Genomic DNA, 16,048 nt, shown 5'->3' with positions numbered 1-16,048 from the left:
ACGGGCGAACCTTGGCTGAGTGACGGGGAAGAGGCGCGGGTGTTTAGAGGGAAAAGCTGGGCAAGGCGGGGCACGCGCCGGGTTTCCCGCGGTCGGAGGCGAATCGCTCTTAAAGGGCCAGCCTTCTCGCGTCCTTTTGTTCCAGGGCCGCAGGGCGGGGCAGGCCCAACGTTTTCTGTCTCCTAGTCTATTCTCCAGAACGGCCATGATTTCCCAGTTCTTCATTCTGTCCTCCAAGGGGGACCCGCTCATCTACAAGGACTGTATCCTTGGCTAGAGGGGCGGGGGGAGAAGGGCTGAGTGGGACTAGGGCCCCAGTGCCAGCGAGTGTCGCCATATCCTTAGCTTTCCTTCCACTCGGTCAGTCCGCGGAGACAGCGGCGGCCGGGATGTGGCCGAGCTCTTCTACCGGAAGCTGACGGGACTGCCTGGAGACGAGTCTCCGGTTGTCATGGTAACCACTGGCGGGAATGGGGGGTGGGGTGGTGGGTATGCGGTTGGTGGTCTGGGGTTGGGAGGCGCCTCCTCTCGCGACTTTCTCTAAGAGATACTGGGTGGGGGGGGGGTACATTCCTCTAAATAATATTAATGGTGGTTTACTGATAGCTAACCGCGTTAGGCACAGCTATTCACACGCCCTCAGCCACTTTGGAGTAGGTACTATTATTAACTTCATTTACACGTTAGGAAGCTGGGCCTTGGGGAGGTTTCGTATGTGGCCTAAAATCACGCTGCTAGTAAGTAGGGAAATCAGGATGGCAGCCTCAGTCTCATGGCTGGGAATCATTGCAGCTCTCTTCCTCACGCTTTTCTCCTTGCCTCTGCCTCAGCACCACGATGACCGGCACTTCATTCACATCAGACACAGCGGTCTCTACTTGGTGGCCACTACTTCAGAAAACATTTCTCCCTTCAGCCTCCTGGAGCTGCTCTCCCGGTGAGGAGGGCAGGGCCGACCACCCGGGCGCAGGGGTCAGGGTGTCAGAGAGGAGTTGTTATGCACCCTCTGTCTGGGTTTTCGCAGGCTGGCCACTCTCCTGGGTGACTACTGTGGCTCCCTAGGGGAGGCGACCATCTCTCGCAACGTGGCTCTGGTCTACGAACTCCTGGATGAAGTGCTGGTGAGGTTTCTCCCTGTCCCCGGTTCCCTGAAGATACAGCATTCATTTTCACCCCTTCCCCCAACCGACTACCCAAAAAGTGTCCTTCTTCTGCTCCTAGGACTATGGCTACGTACAGACCACATCCACGGAGGTGCTGAGGAACTTCATCCAAACAGAGGCTGTGATCAGCAAACCCTTCAGCCTCTTTGATCTCAGCAGCGTTGGCTTGGTCAGTCCGGGGACAGAGGAGGCCAGGATTGAGGAGGGTTAGTGGGAAGCATCAGGCGTGAGGATTGATTGATTTGGGTGCTTTCAGTTTGGGGCCGAAACGCAACAGAGCAAAGTGGCCCCCAGCAGTGCAGCCAGCCGGCCTGTCCTGTCCAGCCGCTCTGACCAGGTGAGGGAGGGGCTGATGGGTTCACATCCTCTGGTTTTTGAGCCCCCAGAGTCCAAGATCCCGGCATATCTTTTCCCCTTCTCTAGACACGGAGGATCCTTTTTCTTAGCCCTGTGCCCCCATCCTGGGGCCCCAGCCTCCACTGTTCTGTCCTTTCTGTCTGTCCACATTAGGAGACAGACTGACCAACCTCCAACCACGAGACCCCCTTTCTTTCCTTAGAGTCAAAAGAACGAAGTGTTTTTGGACGTGGTCGAGAGATTATCCGTACTGATAGCCTCTAATGTAAGTTTGGGCCCCCAGCCCTGCGGCTGAGGATGGTGGCACGTGGGAATCGCTGGGTATTGACCTCCCGCTGCTCTCAGGGCTCGCTGCTCAAGGTGGATGTGCAGGGAGAGATCCGGCTCAAGAGCTTTCTGCCCAGTGGCTCAGGTGAGCAGCGTGTGGGCTGGGCCGGGTTGGGGTGTAGGAATGGCTCCTTGGTGGTGGGTATGGTGGTATGGTGGCATGGTGGCTTCTTCTGATACTCTTTCCTCTGACAGAGATGCGCATCGGCTTGACCGAGGAGTTTTGTGTGGGGAAGTCCGAACTGAGAGGTGAGGAGAAAGCGGGTCTTTTTCTTCTAGGTAGAGGTCTTTGTCCCAGGTTTCATCTGGAGAAATTAGATGGATCCCCACCCCCTCCCAAAATACAGGTCAGCAGAGGGGGTCTTTCTCTCTTTCCAGGCTATGGGCCGGGAATTCGGGTGGATGAGGTCTCCTTTCACAGCTCAGTGTACCTGGATGAGTTTGAATCTCATCGGATCCTCCGTCTGCAGCCCCCTCAGGGTGAGGTCAGGACCGGGCTGGCCTAGGACATTCTGTATCCTGAGGGGTAGGGAGGCCATTCAGGTGTAAGGAGACCAAACTCACCTCCCTTCCTCTCTGGTCTCAGCTGACTGTGATGAGGTACCAACTCTCAGATGACCTCCCCTCCCCGCTCCCCTTCCGGCTCTTTCCCTCTGTGCAGTGGGACCGAGGCTCAGGCAGGTGAGACCATTTCCCTGTTCTAGAATTTTTCTGGAGCCCAAGCCAATGTATGTATGTATGTGTGTGTACACATATATTTGTATGTATATATGTAATTCCCAGATTGACTCTCAGGAGTGGTGGTGGTGGTGACATTGGCTCCAAGTTAGAATAGGCACCCTCCCCCACAGGCGGACCCAGCTCCGTGCGTGGCATGGCTCGTGGGTTGGGTGGATCTCAGCTCTTCTCTCTCTCTTGAGGCAAAAGCCACAGCCGCACATAGGGGCCTGCCAGTGGGATAGGGCCTGAGTAACAGCATTGTACCCTCTCACACAGGCTCCAGGTTTATTTGAAGTTACGTTGTGACCTGCCCCCAAAGAGGTGAGTGGGGGTAGCCCAGCCTGGTCCAGCTGTGGAGGGTAGGAGACAAGGCCCAGATGCCTGCTCTTTTCACCCCAGGTGCCGCCAGCAGCCTCAGAATCCAGGGGAGAGCCTCTGGAGTTTGGGAAGGGGGTGGGGGGCGCTTGTGTGCAGGTTTGGTGGTGACATTAATGAAGATGGGATGCAGCCTTCCCGGGACTGACTGCTCCCTTCTCCCTTGCAGCCAGGCTCTCAACGTCAGGCTGCACCTTCCCCTGCCTCGAGGGGTGGTCAGGTGAGCGCGTGTGCACTGCAGGCCTGTGGGCAGTCTCACTAGCTTCTCAGGACAACAGACAGTGCTGGGGTGGGAGCTGTGGGGCAGGGGCTGACCCCAGCCCTTTCCTCTCCCAACTGCAGCCTGTCTCAGGAGCTGAGCAGCCCAGAGCAGAAGGCAGAACTGGCGGAGGGAGCCCTTCGCTGGGACCTGCCTCGGGTGCAAGGAGGCTCTCAGCTCTCAGGCCTCTTCCAGGTACCAGCTGCTGATTCTCCAAAGCCCTGCCCCTGCCTCCACCACCAGCCCTGACCCGTGCCTTCTCACGCAGGGGGTCTGTGTGGTCAGCTTCCTGGCCCCTTCGCTCTCTTGCCCTCCCTCCTCTTGGGGCCTTCAGCTCCTCCCTGCCTCTGCTCCTCACAGATGGACGTCCCGGGCCTCCCTGGGCCTCCCGGCCAAGGCCCCTCCGCCTCGGCTCCCCTGGGGCTGGGCCCTGCCAGCCTCTCCTTCGAGCTTCCCCGGCACACGTGCTCCGGCCTCCAGGTCCGCTTTCTCAGGCTGGCGTTCAGACCCTGCGGCAGCGCCAGCCCACACAAGTGGGTGCGACACCTAAGCCACAGCGACGCTTACGTCATTCGGATATGAAGCTCCCAAACGAGGGCATGGGAGGCAGAGGTGGCGGTCAGGGCATCGCAGAAGGACGGTGTTTTCTCTCCTAGTGTCCTGGCCTGGGGCTGGAAGAGTCCTGAGTACTCGAGACCAGTGAGCTCGACAAGTTAGACCCTCCTGTGGGACCTGACCCAGGGAGGACTGAGGTGGATCACAACTTAAAAATCAAACTTTTATTCTGAGCAACTGGCTGTACAATATCTAAAGAGAAAGTCACATGGGGGAAGCTGGCTACTACCCCCTTCCACCCAGTATGTGTGTGTCTGTGTGTGTGGGAGAGAGAGGGAGAATCCAGGGAGAGGGTCAGCATCAGGGTGCGGGCAGAGGGGAGCCAGCCCCGGGGGGCTGCGAGCCATTAGCCTTTGGAGTCCCTGGAGCAGGAGGGGGGCTCTCCCCAGCTTCCGGTTTCCCCCCACAGAGGGCACTGCCCCCAAGCGGGGAGGGGGCTGAGGATGGGGTAGGGGCAGGAGAAGGATGGGATGTGGGGCCTCCTTTGCCCTCCCCAGTGGGTGGCAGAGAGACCACGATGTATTTCTGGACGCTGCCCGGACCCGAGGGGGCGGTGCTAGGGGGCGTGGTGGTGGCGGTGGAGACCAGCTTGACGATGGGCTGCACGCTGGGGACGGTGGTGGTGACGGGAGAGGTCGTGGTGGAGCCGGAGCCCGGGGCCGAGGTGCTGAGGGACAGGACCTGGGCCGGAAGGAAGGCAGTGCTGCTGGCCTGCACCCACCCCACACCCCAGGCTGGGGGATGCCTCCCAGGCTCCCACCACACAGTGACCTGTGACACGGGCCCCAGCATCCCTGGGACCACGTGGGGTACCTGCTGGGTGGATGAGGCGGTGGAGGACGAGGACATTACGATGAACTTGGTTGGTGGCGGGGACGGCTGTGGCGGGGCGGCAGCTCGCGCAGACACCAGCGTCTGGACGGGCAATGCGATGGAGCCGGGGACCTTCAGCAAGCCGGGGGTCCGAGGGCCGGGCTGGGGGGCCTGTGAGAGGGTCAGCGTGGGCCGGGGCTGTAGAAAGCAGCAGCAGGAAGAAAACGTCACCATCTGCGTTCACCAGCTCCCCCACGACGGCTGACTCGGGGTCCCGTGTTTCATAGAAGTCAGGGTGCGCACCCCGGCATGCAGTGTCTGTGAGCCCCACTGGGATGGGACCACACCCCGAGTTTTTTCCCCTCACCCTCCCCTTCTCTGCACTCAGTCCCCCTTCCTCCCTGCCCTGCGGTGACCTGAGTGATGGTCAGGGTGGTCCTGTTGACCTGCTGAGCCTGCAGTGCAGCCTGAGCCCGGGCCTTGACCACGTGGGAGCAGAGGAGGGGCCCCAGGGACCCAAATTCTGCCCGGTAGGCGTCCTGATTGTCGGGTGGCGGGCGCAGCTTTGCCAGGACAGGGGCACAGTGTTTCTGCAGAGACAAGGCAAAGAACCGCCAGGTCGAGGGAGGGCCGGGATGCTGAGAATCGGGATGGGGAAGGGTTGACGGAGGTCATCCATTGTTTCAGTGTGTGCCTGCCGGAGGCCAGGCTGCGCTTGCTGGCTTATCAATGTGTAAGGAATGCGGTGGTTTTTCCTTGTAGAGAGCACAGGCACCAGCTGGTTGAGCGGACAGCTCACTGTGTGATCACACTGGTCACATCTAAGGGCCAGCTGGTCCATAGGGCATGTGCCTTGCAGAAGCATCAGGGGCAGGTCAGGCTTGAAAGTCACAGGCTGTGTCAGACTCCTTATTTCTTACTCAGTGCCTTGGTCTTTACAGCTATGTAACAATATTGGACTCTGAGGTGTGCTCTGCATATGAGGTGAAGACGGGATAAGTGAATGGAAGACGCTGTATGCTTTGCTAAGCACTGTCTTGTGTGTGTGTGTGTGTGTGTGTGTGTGTGTGTGGCGGGGGCAGAGGGGGCATCAGTGGGAAGAAGGGGGAGGGAGGGGCTCTGTCACCAGGAGGAGGCTCTGCACATGGTCAGCCCCGATGCGGTCAATGTTGCTCAGCACTGGGCCATCCAGAACCCCTCGGATCCGCTCCCCCTCCTGCTGCAGCCGAGGCAGAATCAGTGTCTTAATCACCTTTAGAAAAAGGAAGGGAGAAGCCGGGGTCCGGGGGTCACCACAGGGTCTCCCAGGTCGGGAGGCTGTTTCCCACTCTGACCTCCCAATCCCTCCCCTTCCCAGTGCTCCCCTCCCAGGGCCTAACATCGTGTCCCAGCTCTGCCAGGCCTGCGATGGAGCCGTAGCGCGTTGTCCACGGGGTCTTCTCGTCCACCCAACTCTGTAAGGGGATGGAAAATAAACCCAAATGAAGGGGTGTGAAAAGCTAACTGGTAAGGACTCGAGTCTCATACACACATTTCCTTATAAATTATTAAGACACAACAGCTCTTTCCCAACCACCCTCTCTTCCTGATAGTAGCTGCCATTCTGACCTCTGTCAGAGATTAATTTGTTTTAATTCTTTGGCAGCACTGTGCAGCATGTGGGATCTTAGTTCCCTGACCAGGGATCGAACCCTCACCCTCTGCATTGGAAGCACAGAGTCTTAACCACTGGGCCACCAGGGAAGTCCCGCAGAGATTAGTTTTTGTTTTTGAACTTTAAAGTGGAATCACACAATTAGAAAAAGACACTGGATTTGGCCCAAGTCCAGTCCGCCCCTCTCTGTCGCTGGTTTTCAGTGTCACTTCCTGAAGCCACACTGGCTTGGGCGTGGTGCTCACTGTTCCTGTGACAACCCAGCTAGTGATGGAAAGGGCTCACCTTGGTGAAGGTCTTGGTGATGCGGGACTGGATGTTGTTTGTGGTTGTGCTGAAGTGCTTGCAGATCTGGGCCACCAGGCGGGCGGCGAAGTCCCGGAGCGCCCAGTGATTGTCCACGTCTGGACGCAGGCACAGCTGCCTGCTGACGATGCAGGTCATCACAGCCGGAATCAGCTCGTGCACCTGCAAGAGAAGCCCGCGTCAGCTCACTGTGACAGACGGTCCCCGAGCCTGGACGAGGGGTGGGCCGACAGGTCCACTCACGTATTTCTCTAGGTACAGAGTAGGGTTGTCCATCAGCGCCTTCACCATGCGCATCAGGTAGATGAGCAGGGCCAGGTTGTTCTGCACCACGTTCACTCGCACCTGGGGTGGGGAGGGGGCAGGGATGGGCAGCGGGAACCCTCCATGAGCCACCCCTGCCGCCCGCCCGTCCGGGAACCCCACCCTGCCCTCCCATGGCCTCTCACCCCCTCGGAGATGAAGGTGCTGAAGCGTGGCAGCATTTGGTAGAGACCCGGGTCCGTGGCAATGCTCTGCAGAGCCTCCTGTGGGAGGGAGGGGAGCAAGTGAAGCGGGGCGACCCCCGGGCCGAGGAGGAGGGAAGGCAGGATGCAGCGGGGCCTCACCGCTCTCTTGGCCTCGCAGGAGCCCACGCAGGCCTCAGTGATCTCCTTGTAGTACAGCTGCTGCTCCACTGACAGCTCGTGGATGCTTCGGGGCTTCAGTCGCAGAGGCGCCCCCTCCAGCAGGGGTGGCGCCTTTTTCTCTTTCCCTGTGTGAGTAGGGGAGCCAGGTTTAGGCAGGAAAGCTCCTGAGGAGGCCTGGGCACCAGGCAAACCTCTAGCTTCACCTCCCCTACCCAGGGAGACCGGCTGCTTGGCCCTTTCTGGGGCTCTGGCCGAAGCTCACGCCCCCTGCCCTGACCTCACCCACCTCACCCACATGACCATCTGGCTTTGGGACAAGAGGCCTGGCCCAGCGGTACTGACCTTTGCCGTCAGCTGGAGCTGCCCCCTGACCTTTGCCTTTCAAGGGGCCGTCTTCCTCCTGACCTGGCTTGGCTGACTTCAGGGGTTCTGTGGCCTCAGCCTTCTGCTGCTCCTTGGGAGCTGGTGGGAAAGGAAAGCAGTCAGGGGAGGAGATGTGGAGGGAGGAGGGGAAAGGGTGGGCGCTGGGCATGGAGGTTACCTGGGGGTGGGTTTTCTGGAATCGCCGGCTGGCAGCCTTCGATGCTCAACCAGTGAGCTGCGAGGAAGAAAGGTGTCCAGGTGAACCACGGGGTGGCGACACCAGGAAGTCACTCCACACGAAGGGATGTGGATTCTCCTTCGTGTTCCCCACTAAGGGTCTCAGGAGGAGGGCTCCTTCACTAGTGCCCTTCCTCACACCCACACACGGCCCTTTCCCTCCTCCCTGCCCTGTTCTCCCCTCCCCCGACCTTTGAGGCAGACGTCCAGGGGCACCCGGGGCAGAGGGGTATTGATGATGTCGCTCAGGTCAACCTCCTTCTCCTCGTAGAAGTAAAGCTCCCGGCCGCCACCAGAGGCGAAACGGAAAGGAATGAATTCCTGAGCATGGAAGCCATACAGTGGCTACAACAGGAGGGAAAGAGACCCTGGATGAGAAGGGAGCCCGCTGCAGGCTGGGCGGAGGTCAGTGCAGCGACTGGGAGGTCTCGGCACCCAGCCCCTCCGTCCTGTGCGTCCCTGTCACCTCGACGTTCTTTAGCTTCAGAGCGTAGTCAATGTCACTGGTGGTTAGTTTCTGCCGCTTCCCCATGTGCATGAACTTCAAGGCATCCTGGGTGGGGGGTGGGAGGACAGATGTCAGCCCGAGACCCTGGGGAAGGCGGCCTGGGCAGTCTCTGTGCAGTGCAGGAAGACCAGGGTACCTGCGCGATCTCCTTGATGCGGTAGCTGACCTCGTCCGTCAGCAGCTGGCAGGTCTCCTCCTGAATCTGAGCGATGCCCATGGACTCGGCCACCACCTTCATGGACTCCGAGGGCAGCACGGTGTTGCTCAGCTTCAGCTTCTTCTCTTCAGCCATCCTGGAGCCCCTCCTCCCCTCCCCGGAAGGATGATGCCCCCGGGGCGGAGAGGGAGAGATGGAGACCCTGGGGAGGGGGGTGACAGGAACCTGAGAGTGAGACCTAAAGAGAGGCTGTCAGGAGAGGCCACCCCGAGGGGAGAACGGTGGAGTGTGAGGGGGAGGAGCTGGGGGATGTCTTCTGTCCATCCTCACGTGAGCAGCACTCACTGAACAGGAGGTAGGACTTGGACCCAACTGGATGCAATTTATTGAGCTCTGCTTCTACGCCAGGCACAGCGGAACGATCTCAGTTCTGTTGAAATCCCAGCCCCAGCACTACCTAGAAGTGTTGTCTGGGCAAGGTACTTAAATGCTCCCGGCTTTGGGTTTCTTCTCTGTAAAATGTGCAAAGTGTCTTTTTTTCCTCCGGTGGTTGACGTGCCTACCTTCATGTCTCTTGTCCCTTCTTGCATCATTATTCATACTTGACAAATATAAAATATTGGTTAAATACAACTCGTCCTGTCTGAGCCTATGTGCCCCTACCATTGAATGTGATGAGAAAATACACAAGCCATCTTGACCAATTTGCACTTTAAATTCATGGCCACAAACTTCAGATGGGCCCTTGATGCTGCTCTGATGGTCAGAGCTCAGTGGACTCAGGTTCCGTTTCACCTGTCATCTCTTCTCCTCCCTGATTTTTGGCCATCAGAAGAGACCTCCCCAGGTTCCCATCACTATGTCCACCTGCTGAGCATCGCTGGCACCCACATGCTCTGTCTTCCTACCTGTTACTGTAGAGGTTCTCATCCCGCCCCTCCCCAACTCCTCTCTTTCTCTTGAACCTACCGCAGTCAGGATTGTGACTCCTGCTGTTGGTTTTCCTCCTACTTCACTGGCCCCTCTTTACATTGCTTTTGGCTGGTTCTTCCTCTTCTCATCTGCCTTATGCTGGAATGCCCTGCATTTGGTCCTTGTACAGCTATGAGCTATACATATTCCCTTGGTGACCTCAGCCATTCTCACAGCTTTCAGTATTGCATACAGGCTAAGGATGGTAAATTTATATCCCCCATCCAGAGCTTTCTTCCCAACTCCAGACTTGTATATTTAATTGGCTACTTAAAATTTTTTCTAAACTCAACTACTGACATCCCCCTCCCCACCTGCTCCAGCCTCAGCTTTCCTCATCTTCATAGCAACGCCATTAATCCAGATGCTCTTTCATCACATAAGCCCTCACCGCAAACCCATCAGGTGATCTGACTTGATCCCTCTGCTCCCACTTCGTGGCCAGCTCACCATTATCCATCCCCCGGGAACCTTAAGAGCCTCCTGACAAGGTCTTCCTGCTTCCATCCTTGCTCCCTACATCTATTCCCAACATAGCAGCCAGAATGATTCTGTCAAAATATAAATGAGATTGGGTCATTTATCTGGTCAAAACCCTGTACTGGCTCCCAGTGTGCCACAGCGTAAATACAAAATCCTTATTTCGGTCTACGAGGTCCCTCATGATTTGCTCTCTCCCCATCGAGTCTCTGACCTTTCCTTCCTTCTTCCACTATGATCCAGCCCCACGGTCCTCCTTGCTGTTCCAAGATGCCAGGCATGTTCTTGCTTTGTGGTCTTTGCTCTGTCCCTCTGCCTGGAATGCTCTTCCCTAGATGTCCCCAGGCTGCCTATTCCCATTATCCTGTTTAATACTGCATCCCACCCCCACTCTGCTTTTTTTAATTCCCATGGAATTTAACGTCTGCTGATACATACTGTATTACTTCTTATGCTTCTCACCACATCGCCCCTTCCCTTCTCTGGGTGGACGGAGAGCTTTGTTATGTTCACTGATGTATGCAGAGTCCCCACACAGATTAGATACTCAACAAATATCTGCTGAATATATGAGTAAGTTGTAAGGCTTAGAGATTAGAAACTCACTAAGGACTCAGTACCACTATTATCGAACAAGACATAGGCCCAAGCTTGGAATCTACTTTGTGGCCAAAAGGAAAGTGGTTCACTTGAAGCTGGCATTAGGAAGTCTAATGTCAAAAGTGTTTAGGTCCGACTGCAAGGTGGTGAGGGGCAGGTGTGGGCCTGATGGAGGGGCGGGAAGAGGAGAGGGAAAAACAATTTCGTTCTTCTCAACCCATCCCAGGTCTCCTCCCCCACTTCTATAAATCTTATCTGCAGAGGACACATTTATTCAACACATACTCTGGACCTGGAGCCGAGTAAAGAGGAGGCGGTCGTGTCCCAGGGGTTCCCTGGCGAGCTCCTAATCCTTCAATAGCCCGCGGTACCCGCTGCCAGTGTAAAGGCTCACAAAACAGGCACGGTCTGGGGAAACCTCAGGTCAGTGGAAGCGGCAAGGAGGCTTCACAGGAGACTAACTTGATCTAGATCCCGTGTAGCATTCACCAGCAGGGAAGCGGGTCGAAGGGTCTCCAGGCAATGGGTACAGCGCGAAAGAAAGCGTAGAGAGCCCACTTCATCCCCCAACATCCCTCCAGTGCAAACACAGGGTCCCCACGCACACGGACACAACCAACCGTCCTCCTCTGGGTCCCCACACGGGCCCTTCAAAGAGTCTAGTCCCAGGTACCACTCAGACCCGCCCCCGCCAGCCGAAGGCCCAGCGCAGGAAAACCCTCTCACCGCCGCCAAAGCGCCGCTCACCCGGCGCTCGGCGCCATATTGGCCCCGCCCCCTCCGGGAGCAGGTCCTGGCAGACACCGAGAGCGGGTCCCTTGCCCCTTCCCCGAGCCGGAGTGAGCTCCCTAGTCTCACAGCCTGAAGTGATATAAAAATGGTGTCTCTATGCATGCGTGTAAGGAGCACACTCTCTTGCTGTAATTACTTCAGTTTATTCTTTCACTATCCGGCGGCCAGGACCTTCGGGAGGCGCCACAAAACCAGGTGAGGAAGCCCAGAGCGCAGCGAGGCCCCGCCCTCTTTCGAGGCGGCACTGCGCGTGCGCCTCCCAGGCCAAGTTGGATTAAAGTTGCCGCCGACCGCCTGGGGATTTAAAGGGCCCGCTGCCTGCTCGAAGTTGGTTTGACAGCGAGGGGTGGTTAGCTGTGGACGGCACTTTGTCATGGGACCTGTGCGGTTGGGAACGTTGCTTTTCATTTTGATTGTGTACGGTGCTTGGGCTGGGACGCCGAAGGAGGAGGACGATGACACAGAACGCTTGCCCAGCAAATGCGAAGGTATCTAAAGGGAGTAGCCCCTATTCGCATCCTTCTGCCCTACCTCCTTCGTCTGGGCCAGACCAAATGGAACGTGATGGGTGGGTCACTCGACCTCCTTGAGGACCTGAGTGAGGTTCTGATGGAGCCTGGTGGAATTCGAATGGGGCCAACAGAGGGAACGCATAGCGCTACCCCCAAACTATGGCACTGCAATTCCCATGAGACATCCAGAAGGGGGGCCTGCTTTTTTTTTTTTTTTTTTGCTGGTTTGGGCCCCAGTGGCTTGTGGGAATTGTAGTTCAGAGACTATCGGCCCGATCGCCCATCCAGACAGCATCTTCTCTCTGTGTGTGCGTGTGTTTCCCCCATACGACCAGAGCTACACCTGAAGAGCCTGCAGGAGTGGGCTGTCAGGGTCATTACCTTGTAGTTATCCTCTGCTCCACCCCAGTAGAGACGCTCCCAAATTATAGGCCCTACGCCCTCCTGCGGGGGTTTGAGAGTCAATAAATCAGGCTTTGAAGCTCATAAAAGAGAGAGGTGGCCAAACAACTGGGAGAGGTTCCCCATAACTGTGAGGCTTTGCAGAGGGTGTGCACTGTGTGGAGTTTTCAGCGAGCAGCATCTTCTGTAGCTGCATCTGTGGGACCAACTGGGAGGGGGCACTTCAGAGCTGAGCCATCGAGCGCATTGATTCCCTAGTTTGTTGCCTTCCTGGCTTTAATTTCTTCCTGGATTCTATTCCCCTTTGCCTTACTCCACCCTGCATTTCAGTATCAGTGTTCTTCATGACATGGTCATAACCGCTCCTTTCCTTTCCTTTCTTTTGTGTTCTCCCTCTTAACCCGATACACCTGTCAGTCTTTCTAAACACAGACTCAGTTGAGTCCCTCCTTGCTTTAACACCTCTTCAGGCCTCCTGCTGTGATTAGACTCAACGTTTTTGGCACATCTTTCAAGTCTCTTTCTTTCTTACCAGCCTCCATCTTTCTTACATTTCCATGCCCTACCTCCCATCCCCAACGTGCCCACGCTGCAGCCACACTGAATGTCTCAGGGGTCACTGAACCCGCCTGCTCCTCCTGCTCCTCTGCCATTGCACTTTGTTTTTGTCCTTTGCCGGGAATGATCCTCACTCTTCTGTACTTGGTTCTTCAACGTCCAGTTTAAGTGTCACCACCTTTGGAAGCCTCCTTCCTTATCTGTCACCTCTCACTGCATTGGAGGGAAGGAGAGCACCTATGTCTCCCTGGTCCTAGCATCGTGCCATAGGCATATGTGAGGCACTTTTGTTACTTGCCCCTGTGGTGAGTTTGCTTGGCACTTCTGTATAGGCCACTCCTTTTCTTGGGACCCATGGGTACTGGGAAGACAGTGGTGGAAGAGACACAATGCTCATCCTTGAGGAAATCACAGGCTAGTAGGAAGTCAATGAATGACCACTGAAGGAATTTTGCATTTCCTAGTGAGATTAAGTCTCTTGGTTTTATCTCCTTCCCCCCGCCCCCGCCCCGCCCCAGTGTAGGGTCCATTACAAAATATTGTCATCATCTTTTTATCTGTCCCCAGTGACACTAGCAGTGTCCTGTGGATAGGGATCACGGGTCTGTTGCTCTCTGTATTGCTATTGTGTATCCAGAAGGAGCTCAATAAATAACTGCAGGAAACAGCAAACCCTTCTGCAGTGCTCACCACCTTCCAGGCACTATTCTAGGGGCTGTACATAGACTGATTTAATCCTCACCACAGCCCTTTGATGGAGGCACTTCATTTTAGAGGTGAAGAAACAAAGACCCAGCAGGATTGTCACCCAGCTACTATGTGGCTGAGTCAGGATTCCAGCCTTGCCAGTCTGGCCCCAGGGCCTGCACCCATAACCACTGTGGCTCTGCTGCCACCTACGGAATGAGTTGCTGGTATGTTTGTTTATTTTTCACATCCCCTTGGACATCTAGTATGTAAACTCCTGAGCCTGGAGCTACAGGAAGAGCTGAGTCGTACTGGCCGATCTCGAGAGGTGCTGGAGCTGGGGCAGGTGCTGGACACAGGCAAGAGGAAGAGACACATCCCTTACAGCGTTTCGTGAGTCCTTCTCGATGTTCCTCCATCTTCCAGTCCTCCGAGGAGCCCTGGGAGCACCCACAGCATCCAGGGAGTCTTTGTTTCCCCTCTTCCCACAGAGAGACAAGGCTGGAAGAGGCCTTGGAGAATTTATGTGAGCGGATCCTGGATTACAGTGTTCACGCTGAGCGCAAGGGCTCATTGAGATATGCCAAGGTCAGACTCTTCTCTAGGGCAGGATCCCACCTTTCAGAAACTACAGCCTATCTCCCCTGAGGTCCTCACAAAGTCTGCCCATCTCCTCCCAGCTCTGAAGTGTCCCCTCCCCATGGTAGACTCGCCTCATCCCTGTGGCACTCATCAGAATCTCCAGTAGATGACAAAGTGGATCTGGCAAAAAGGGGTGGAGGCGGGAAAGGGGACTAGACTGAGCTCAAATTCCCATCTTTCAGGGGCAGAGTCAGACCATGGCAACGCTGAAAGGCCTGGTGCAGAAGGGGGTGAAGGTGGATCTGGGGATCCCTCTGGAGTTGTGGGACGAGCCCAGCGTGGAGGTCACATTCCTCAAGAAGCAGGTAGGATAGGGTACTGCATTGCCCAGGGAGGTGAGAAGGGAACCTGAGAGGGGAGCTAGATCCTAGGGAGGTCCATCTTTGAGCAAAGCAGGGACTCTGCCATTGACTGACATGGGCCTAGGAGTATATCCAGAAGTAATAATGGAGGCTAAGAATATATACTGCTTTTATTGAGTACCTACTGTGTGCCCAGTTTGGGGCCACATACTTTCCCGCTGCTGCCTCATTTTACCCTCACAACAACCTGATATGGTAGATTCTATTACTACTTTCCATTTTACAGGCAAGGAACTAAGACTTGGAGTTTAATAACTTACTTGGCAGGGTAGATGTCAATAAATGTCTGTTGAATGAAAGAGGACCACAAATCTAATAACCCAAGTTCACCTGCCTGGCTCCCTGCCTCTCCAGAGTAGGGTGGGGAGACAGGGAATGAAGCGCAGGGAGGGTCTGCACAGAACAGCAGAGCAGGTACCCTTCTGACCCTTCCAATTGACCAGTGTGAGACCATGCTGGAGGAGTTTGAAGATGTCGTGGGAGACTGGTACTTCCACCATCAGGAGCAGCCCCTACAGCATTTTCTCTGTGAAGGTCATGTGCTTCCAGCTTCTGAAACTGGTAAGCGTGGGAGCTGGCCCCTTTCTTGCCAGGCTACAACCTTTCTGTCCCCCAGGACTAATATCTAAATTACTTTCTATTTCCCAATCTAGCGTGTCTACAGGAAACTTGGACTGGAAAGGAGAAGATCACAGATGGGCAAGAAAAGACTGAAGAGGAGGAGCAAGACCAGGAGGAGGAGGAAGAGGAGGAGATGACTAACACACCGGTCCACTCTCAGCATGACCCAGAGGATCTTTGACCCTTGCCTTTGAGCCCCCAGGAGGGACAGGGGTCATGGAGAACCCTCTGAAGTCTGAGCTCTCCTTGCCCCACAGCTTTAAGAGTGTGTGTATGTGTGAGTGACCCCACCTTACAGCTTGTAGCTCCTCTCCCATCTGGTCTCAGGCAGGATCCTGGTGGTATAGCATTGCCTGGCTATGGAGAGAAAGGTGGAAGCAGTAGATAGAAGCCCGGCCCCAGCAGATGAGTCCTCTAAATGCCATTTGGCCCCTTCTCAGGTGTGTGTGGTGACCGTATTGAGTTATTTGAATATCTCCGCTACTCCCCACTGGACCCAGAGGTCAGCTGGGCATAGGAGCAGTGGACCCTGGCAAAGTCACTTTGCCCCTTGAAGGTCTGTTTTTAGACTCTTAAAACAGAGAAGACAGAATGGACATTCTGAACAACCTATACACACCGCTGGCATCTAGGAGGCCACATGCCAACAATTTGTAAACGGGAAGGGGACACTGGATGGGGACAGGGCAATACTGATAAGTTAGATGAAGTTAGATGGGGTAGACACTCTGGTCTACTTCATAGTAATTTCACCGAGAGACGACCATGTAACATCAAAGGTGCCAAATTTTCTATAACGCTAGTAAACTTTTTTTTAATATCAAGTTGGACCCCAAATTTCAAACAACTGCCGTGCACGCATCATAGCTGCCCGATAAACAGCAGCGTCCGGTGAAGAGGGCCGCCGGCCGCCGGCCTGTTAGAAGTTAATGGTGCT

General features: G+C 55.7%; 3 protein-coding genes across 8 annotated transcripts; 2 read left to right on the top strand and 1 right to left on the bottom strand.

Annotated features, from left to right (window-relative positions):
- The first annotated feature begins 54 nt into the window (after positions 1-54).
- Positions 55-6,118, top strand: AP4M1 (adaptor related protein complex 4 subunit mu 1). 3 transcript variants are annotated; one of them, XM_061153597.1, is made up of 16 exons: positions 55-263; positions 366-454; positions 831-937; positions 1,025-1,121; positions 1,222-1,332; positions 1,420-1,500; positions 1,723-1,785; positions 1,866-1,932; positions 2,043-2,096; positions 2,226-2,332; positions 2,434-2,528; positions 2,844-2,888; positions 3,112-3,162; positions 3,285-3,396; positions 3,562-3,681; positions 5,987-6,118. In XM_061153597.1, exons 1-16 carry the CDS (start codon positions 206-208, stop codon positions 6,005-6,007), a joined length of 1,278 nt encoding a protein of 425 aa, XP_061009580.1. In that variant the 5' UTR covers positions 55-205; the 3' UTR covers positions 6,008-6,118. The 3 variants fall into 3 exon arrangements, with proteins under 3 accessions (XP_061009580.1, XP_061009578.1, XP_061009579.1); XM_061153595.1 differs by lacking the exon at positions 5,987-6,118 and having other exon boundaries at positions 3,562-3,993; XM_061153596.1 differs by lacking the exons at positions 3,112-3,162; positions 5,987-6,118 and having other exon boundaries at positions 3,562-3,993.
- On the bottom strand, positions 3,966-11,401 carry TAF6 (TATA-box binding protein associated factor 6). 4 transcript variants are annotated; one of them, XM_061153589.1, is made up of 15 exons: positions 11,262-11,401; positions 8,463-8,685; positions 8,285-8,371; positions 8,010-8,163; positions 7,760-7,816; positions 7,561-7,680; positions 7,198-7,343; positions 7,039-7,116; positions 6,833-6,934; positions 6,569-6,751; positions 6,009-6,083; positions 5,756-5,881; positions 5,046-5,219; positions 4,630-4,827; positions 3,966-4,497 (listed from the first exon to the last, which is right to left on the bottom strand). In XM_061153589.1, exons 2-15 carry the CDS (start codon positions 8,616-8,618, stop codon positions 4,117-4,119), a joined length of 2,037 nt encoding a protein of 678 aa, XP_061009572.1. In that variant the 5' UTR covers positions 8,619-8,685; positions 11,262-11,401; the 3' UTR covers positions 3,966-4,116. The 4 variants fall into 4 exon arrangements, with proteins under 4 accessions (XP_061009572.1, XP_061009571.1, XP_061009573.1 ...); XM_061153588.1 differs by having other exon boundaries at positions 11,283-11,305; XM_061153590.1 differs by lacking the exon at positions 11,262-11,401 and adding an exon at positions 10,821-11,140.
- A 185-nt stretch (positions 11,402-11,586) lies between these two features.
- On the top strand, positions 11,587-15,935 carry CNPY4 (canopy FGF signaling regulator 4). The gene is made up of 6 exons (XM_061153585.1): positions 11,587-11,815; positions 13,753-13,879; positions 13,978-14,074; positions 14,311-14,433; positions 14,934-15,051; positions 15,144-15,935. The coding sequence occupies exons 1-6, from the start codon at positions 11,701-11,703 to the stop codon at positions 15,290-15,292; spliced, it is 729 nt and encodes a 242-aa protein (XP_061009568.1). The 5' UTR covers positions 11,587-11,700; the 3' UTR covers positions 15,293-15,935.
- Positions 15,936-16,048: the final 113 nt, after the last annotated feature.

This window comes from Dama dama, chromosome 10 (genome assembly GCF_033118175.1).
Source record: "Dama dama isolate Ldn47 chromosome 10, ASM3311817v1, whole genome shotgun sequence".
NCBI lineage: Eukaryota > Metazoa > Chordata > Mammalia > Artiodactyla > Cervidae > Dama > Dama dama.
Note: the sequence above shows the minus strand (reverse complement) of the source record. Positions and strands in the feature narration are given on the sequence as shown.

Bases quoted from the DNA above. Each gene is read 5' to 3' on its own strand.
- AP4M1 (XM_061153595.1), top strand. From the start codon at position 206: ATGATTTCCCAGTTCTTCATTCTGTCCTCCAAGGGGGACCCGCTCATC. The intron at 938-1,024 runs GTGAGGAGGGCA...GGGTTTTCGCAG, and splicing joins CTCCTGGAGCTGCTCTCCCG to GCTGGCCACTCTCCTGGGTG. The intron at 2,097-2,225 runs GTGAGGAGAAAG...CTCTCTTTCCAG, and splicing joins GGGGAAGTCCGAACTGAGAG to GCTATGGGCCGGGAATTCGG.
- TAF6 (XM_061153586.1), bottom strand. From the start codon at position 10,295: ATGGGAATAGGCAGCCTGGGGACATCTAGGGAAGAGCATTCCAGGCAG. The intron at 7,817-8,009 runs GTCGGGGGAGGG...TCTTCCTCGCAG, and splicing joins CCTGGACGTCTGCCTCAAAG to CTCACTGGTTGAGCATCGAA. The intron at 7,344-7,560 runs GTCAGTACCGCT...CTACTCACACAG, and splicing joins AGCTCCAGCTGACGGCAAAG to GGAAAGAGAAAAAGGCGCCA.
- CNPY4 (XM_061153585.1), top strand. From the start codon at position 11,701: ATGGGACCTGTGCGGTTGGGAACGTTGCTTTTCATTTTGATTGTGTAC. The intron at 13,880-13,977 runs GTGAGTCCTTCT...CTCTTCCCACAG, and splicing joins CACATCCCTTACAGCGTTTC to AGAGACAAGGCTGGAAGAGG. The intron at 15,052-15,143 runs GTAAGCGTGGGA...TTCCCAATCTAG, and splicing joins GCTTCCAGCTTCTGAAACTG to CGTGTCTACAGGAAACTTGG.